The sequence below is a fragment of the Cucurbita moschata genome, unplaced genomic scaffold, assembly GCF_002738365.1.
Source record: "Cucurbita moschata cultivar Rifu unplaced genomic scaffold, Cmos_1.0 Cmo_Scf00031, whole genome shotgun sequence".
NCBI classification, from domain to species: domain Eukaryota; kingdom Viridiplantae; phylum Streptophyta; class Magnoliopsida; order Cucurbitales; family Cucurbitaceae; genus Cucurbita; species Cucurbita moschata.
The window spans coordinates 1,006,176-1,012,548 of record NW_019268547.1 but is presented as its reverse complement, the minus strand read 5'-3'; the positions used below and the strand labels follow the sequence as shown (position 1 = coordinate 1,012,548).

General features: G+C 36.8%; 1 protein-coding gene across 2 annotated transcripts; it reads right to left on the bottom strand.

The window, feature by feature from the left end:
• Positions 1-1,688: 1,688 nt before the first annotated feature.
• LOC111464823 (transcription factor MYB59-like) lies at positions 1,689-2,862 on the bottom strand. Of its 2 annotated transcripts, XM_023109073.1 has the most exons (3): positions 2,612-2,862; positions 2,371-2,500; positions 1,689-2,297 (listed from the first exon to the last, which is right to left on the bottom strand). In XM_023109073.1, exons 1-3 carry the CDS (start codon positions 2,730-2,732, stop codon positions 1,919-1,921), a joined length of 630 nt encoding a protein of 209 aa, XP_022964841.1. In that variant the 5' UTR covers positions 2,733-2,862; the 3' UTR covers positions 1,689-1,918. The 2 variants fall into 2 exon arrangements, 1 of the variants encoding a protein (XP_022964841.1); XR_002714093.1 differs by having other exon boundaries at positions 2,204-2,500; positions 2,577-2,745.
• Positions 2,863-6,373: the final 3,511 nt, after the last annotated feature.

Sequence of the window (6,373 nt, the reverse complement as noted above, 5' to 3'; positions counted from 1 at the left end):
TTTTTTTTTTTTTTTTTTTTTTTTTTTTTTTTTTTTTTTTTTTTTTTTTTTTTTTTTTTTTTTTTTAATTTTGTTTTAATACATTTCTACTCCCGCCTACCTTTTCCCCGGCTAAATTAATAAAAATAATCTTAAATTTTTGTAAAAAATTTTACATGGACGACTCGAACCAACCCAACCAAAAGATTTATGGTTAGGTCGGATTGGGTTGAATTAAAAAAATTTATAACTCGAACAATTGAATTGGGTCTAAAAAATTGTCCCAACTCGATCCAACCTATGAACACTCTTGTTGAGAATAAGATGTACGGAAGATTGATTTGTTGAGGGTTGGTAGAATCCCACGTTGATTAACTAAGGAGAAGATCATTAGTATATAAGTGAGGGACACTGTCTTTATTAGCACGAGACTATTTAGGGAAATCAAAAGTAAAACTACGAAAGTTTATGCACAAAGTAAGACAATATCGTACCAACGAGGAGAGTCGTTTATATTTGAGCTAGAAAATTGAGGAGCCCAATTATAAGCCCAACACCATGTCCCATGGACAGTTTAGTTCACCTTGAGATAGGCCCAAATCTGAGGTTCCCCTTGAGATAGGCCCAGCTTAATTCACCCAAGCAAGTCCCATCAAGACTCAACACAACCATGTCACATGAACCCTGGTTCAAAGTGAAGGACATGAACTCGAACATTGAGTTGAGCCAAACATAGAAAGTGAAAGCCGAAACTCAAGGGCTTAATCTAACACGAACCTATCAAAACGAGCATGACCGTGATACATGAACATTCGAAGTCCAATTTAGGATTATCCTCTGTTTCGAGGCGTGTTTAACTTTGAAGAGTCAAAGGCCAAACCACGACCATCAACTTGGGAATGAAGGCCATAGTCATGGCTAAACTTGAATTGTATATACACGAGAGTTCAAGACTGACCCTGTAACGGTCCAAGCTCATCGCTAGCCGATATTGTTCTATTTGAATTTTTCTATTTGGGCTTTCTTTTTAAGATTTTTAAAACGCGTCTACTACAAAGAGGTTTTCATAGCCTTATAAAAAATCCTTTGTTCTCCTCCTCAACTCCTCAACTGATGTGGGATCTCACAATCTACCCCTTTCGGGGTCCGGCGTTCTCGTTAACACTCGTTTCCTTCTCCAATCGATGTGGGACCCCCCAATCCATTCTCCTTCTTTATAAGGGCGTGGGTCCTGAAGAGGGATGAATTATGAGATCCCACATCGATTGGGGAGGAGAACGAAACATTTTTTATAAGGGTGTGAAAACTTCTACTTAACAGATGCATTTTAAGAACTTTGAGGGAAAGGGAAAGCCCAAAGAGGACAATGTTTGCTAATGATGGACTTGAGCTGTTATAAATAGTATCAGAGCCAGACACTGAGTGATGTGCTAGCAAGGAGATGAGGGCGATATGCCAGCGAGGATGCCGGGCCCCAAAGGGGATGGACATGAGGTGGTATGCCAATGAGGATGTTGGGCCCGGAAGAGGGTGAATTGTGAGATCCTACAATTCTTTATAAAAATGTGAAAACCTTGAGAGTAACTCCGAAAAACCGAAGAGGAACAATATCTATTAACGGTGTGCTTCAGCCAATTCAGACCGGAACCAAGACAAGGCCAAATATGTGAGTTCGGAACTTCATCCATAGTATGCATAAACATAAATGATTCTTAGAAAAAACAACAAACATAACTATTATTAGATGTCTGAAATGTTGTCTTTCAGCTAAAAAGTGGAAAGATATTACACAAAACTAGAACAGTGGCTTAGAAAGTGGGCCAAGGAAGCTCCATTGCTACACAAATCACAGCTTTTCCCTTATCCTCCATCACAGCACAGCTTTATAACATAACTTAAAACTCTATTCACAAATTTAAATGAATCAAATCCTTTAGTTTCAACTTAGAGCCACAGCCTCTCCATAGTCAAACACCTTGTTCTCTTCCTCAACCACCGTCCACGGCGAGTACTCCCCGTAATCCCACGGCGGCATCGACATCGGTCCACACTCGAAGTTACTTTGATCACAAACTTGGTTTATAACATTACTTTGATCATCAATGTCTCTCCAAATATCATCCATCGAATAACCGTCCTCCTCCTCCCGACGATCTATTAGTTCTTCTCCGATCTCTATGATTTGAGCCGAGGACGACGGCGATACCACTACATGATCATGACCGGCGGCTTTGGCCACTTTCCTCATGTGGGTTCGCCAAAAATTCTTTATTTCATTATCTGTTCGACCAGGAAGCTTCCTAGCAATCCTCGACCATCTGAAAATTGAAAGAGATGATGAAAACCCGAGATTGGATGAACGAGTCGAGTAGGGAGGGAAGAAGAATTGACCTGTTTCCCCACTTGGAGTGGAGGTCGAGAATGAGACGCTCCTCGTGGGGAGTAATCTTGCCACGCTTAAGACCAGGGTGGAGGTAGTTAACCCACCGGAGACGACAGCTTTTGCCGGTTCTTTTCAAGCCTAGAAAGAGGTAAAGAGATGAGAAAGAGAGGAAAAAGGTGATGTTTTTAACATGGTGTGTCCTAATAAGGCCTACCTAGGAGTACTTGTTATCTCCCGCCACCTTCAAACCTGATACTTTGGCGATGAAATCCCATCGCCGGTCACCGAATAAACCCACAAAGCAGACGAGTTGGAAGTCCTCTTGTTCGGTCCATGGCCCTTTTCTCATACTTTCCTCTTGCAATACCATTCTTTTTTTTCTCTTTCTTGTTGCTAATGATTCTTTTGTTTTGGTATGGGGGAATTTGGGTATGAAGTAGTGGCATTTATATAAGCCTTGGTGGAAAGGTGTATAGCCACAATCTCTCTCTCTCTCTCTCTCTCTCCTTGTCAATATAATAATAGTGTGGCCTTCCATATCTCTTTCTATCTTATGCTTAAAATATATATATATCCGAGCGGATGTGTCATGGGGTTGTAGTCGTAGGTGGTAGGGTTCGAGGGTGGTGGAGAGATGACATCATGCCTCCTCTTATAGTACATTTTGAGATGAACACGCGTAGCTTATGTGTCGTGGGGTTGTAGCTTTAGGCTGTAGGGTTCGAGGGTGGTAGAGAGATGACATCATGCCTCCTTCTATAGTACATTTTGAGACGGACACGTGTAGCTTATGTGTCATGGGGTTGTAGTCTTAAGTGGTAGGGTTCAAGGGTGGTGAAGAGATGACATCATGCCTCCTCTTATAGTACATTTTGAGACGGACACGCGTAGCTTATGTGTCGTGGGGTTGTAGCTTTAGGTTGTAAGGTTCAAGAGTGGTGGAGAAATGACATCATGCCTCCTCTTATAGTACATTTTGAGACGGACACGCGTAGCTTATGTGTGGTAGGGTTGTAGCTTCGAGGGTGGTAGAGAGATGACATCCTCCTCCTTCCATAGTACATTTTGAGATGGACACGTGTAGCTTATGTGTCATGAGGTTGTAGTCTTAAATTGTAGGGTTCGAGGGTGGTAGAGAGGTGACACCATGATTTCTTCTATAGTATATTTTGAGATAGGTTGGCTAGAGTTGCAAGGAGTGTATAATCTTAGTTTCTACGTTAGTAGCATTAATTCTCCTTACTTTTTAAGAAAAAACTTAGATTAAAGGTATTTCAAGAATACTTTCGAAAGGTTGATATTTTTTTATATTTGTTAAACAAAGTCTAAACGTTTTCATCTAAAAGTAACGGTAATGGTATTTGTGAGATACCACATCAATTGAAGAGTGGAACAAAACATTCTTATATGGTGTGCAAACTTCTTCCAAGTAGACGCGTTTTAAAACTGTAAGGCTGACAGTGATATATAACGGGCTATAATAGATAATATCTGCTAGCGGTGGGCTTGGACTGTTACAAATGGTATCGGAGCCAGACACTAGGCAGTGTGCTAGCGAGGACGCTGGGTCTCTAAGGGAGATGGGTTGTGAGATCTCATATCGGTTGGAGAGGGGAACGAAACATTTCTTATCTTATCTGGGTATAGAAATCTTTTTAAAACTGTGAGGCTGACGACAATACGTAACGGACTATTATTATTAATTTAGCGTAGAAATGAAGCATAGGTTAAAATGAGATGGACATATGTGAGAGTGTGGAAGGAGACATTATGTTGATTAGAAGAGAGAGCATTGTGCTTATCTTAAACAGGTTGGAGCAATGTTTTTGTGGGATTCAATAAAAGTATATATCTAAAAGCATAAGGAATAAATTAATATTATGCGAAAAGGACAAACGGAATTAGCTCACCCACAATTTGGATCAAATGGAATATTTTCATTATTTAATTCAATACTTTTTTTTAATTATTTTTTAAATTATAATATACAATTTAGTTAGTTTCTATAATAAATATGTCTTTTAGCCTTGTTGAACGGCCAATTTTAAAGGAGAGTAACGATGTTTCTCGTTTTTGGCATAGCGGGCCCTAGGATTACTTTCTTTAAGACTGGTCGCTACTGGGATGATCCTGGCTTAGGATGAATGTTAGAGGCAGGTCTTCCGCTAGTACTTGTGGACTCAAAGGTTCGAGAAGAGGGACAGTATTTATCACTCAAACTGCAGTAGAAAACGCTAATATACTTTTATCCTTTAGTATTTCAAGCTCGTTTTTGTCCTTGGTGTTAATTTTTGAATGAATTACTTTAAAATATTTATGAGGTGGATTTTTGAATTAATTTTAGTAGTAATTTTTTAAAAAATGAAAATTAATTTAGTTATTTTAAATTAATTATCAGAAAAATTAGAAATGAGCATTAACGAAAATTCAAGGGTAAAAGTGTAAAATCATGAACCCGTGGATTGAGTAGAAACTAAGTTCAAATCAAGGGTAAAAAATGTAATATTTTGAAATCTAAGGACCGAATGAAATTTAAACTTAAAATTTAGAGGTAAAAGTATAATATAATAAAAATTTAAGGACCTATTAAGAATGAGAAGTAAAAATAGAAATAGAAATAGAACTGGAATCGAAGATCGAGAGTATGTTCTCGTTGATATTACAAGCTAGAAATTAATACCTATAAATAAGGAAAATATAAACTAATTAAATATCGAGAATAAAATAAAATATACTATAAATCAAATAAAAAAAAATATTAAGATATAATATCTAAGATATATTCCATAAATAATATATTCTCCGAATATTATATCTGAAGAGAACCAAATGGAAATCATACTCAAAACTCGAACTAAAAATTGTATTTTTAAAAATTATTTTCTACAACTGTATTTTTTTATGGTTAAATAGGTTGAATATAGACGGTAGACTTTTCTTAGTAATAATTTTATATTATCAAGATTACTCTCATTTGGATACAGTTCGATTCATTCTATATCCCTTATTTACTCGAGCGTCACAATACTCTAGTTTATTTGAAGTATCACGTAATGGTATAACGTTGTCGACTTATTAGAAAAAAATAGATATAGTAGACTCAATATCATAGAAATCTACTACATTGGCATCAACACAACTGAATCTTCGTGTCGTATATGTTTCGTTCTTTCACATGTCCCTTCAAAGCCAAATCTGGAACAAGAAATTTTCAAAGAAAAAATGCTCTCTAAACTGATCAACAACTCTGTATTTACCACTCGAACTACGAAAATTAATTTAATTTTAAACGAGAAAAAGCTTAGAAACGTCGCAATCACGTTTTAGGACCTAGGATAGTAAAAAAAAAAAAAAAAAAAAGATTTTATGGTATTTTAATTGAAATAAATTAAATATTTTGTTTTAAAAAAATTAAATTAATTTAATGAACTAAAAGGGGAGATAAATTTAATTTAATGGGGATTTGGTTTTGCTTTATTAAGAATTTATTGGACCACACAGACACAGACACACCATTAATATCCAATTTAAATTAAAATTAAGACAAGATTTTTATTTTTATTTTATTTTTATTTTTTATTTACTGCTGATTTGACTGACAGCTTGAATGGGTCATATATTATAATAAAGGATATAGTGGAATTTGGCATCACATGTGTAACATCAGTTATGTTAAAAAAATAATAAAAAAAAATCTACCACCAAAATTGCGAGAACTCTAGCGAGGCATCGGAGTTTTCGTAACTCCAAACAACCATCCACGAGCTCCTCCCAATTTCGTGTTCTTCCTTCTCCAATCAGCTCACTCGACTTGAAACTTGACTCGCATGTGCCCTAACCCTGTTACTTGACCCGACTTGCCATCTCGACTCACGCCTTTCACTAGCGACGGATAAGCTCAGCTCCGGCGGCTCGACTTAGGTCTGATAGCTCATTTGGCTCGAATTATTTGCTTTGAGCACCGTTCGATGTTTTTAGATCATTTCCTACCATATTTTATACTTCAGAAGT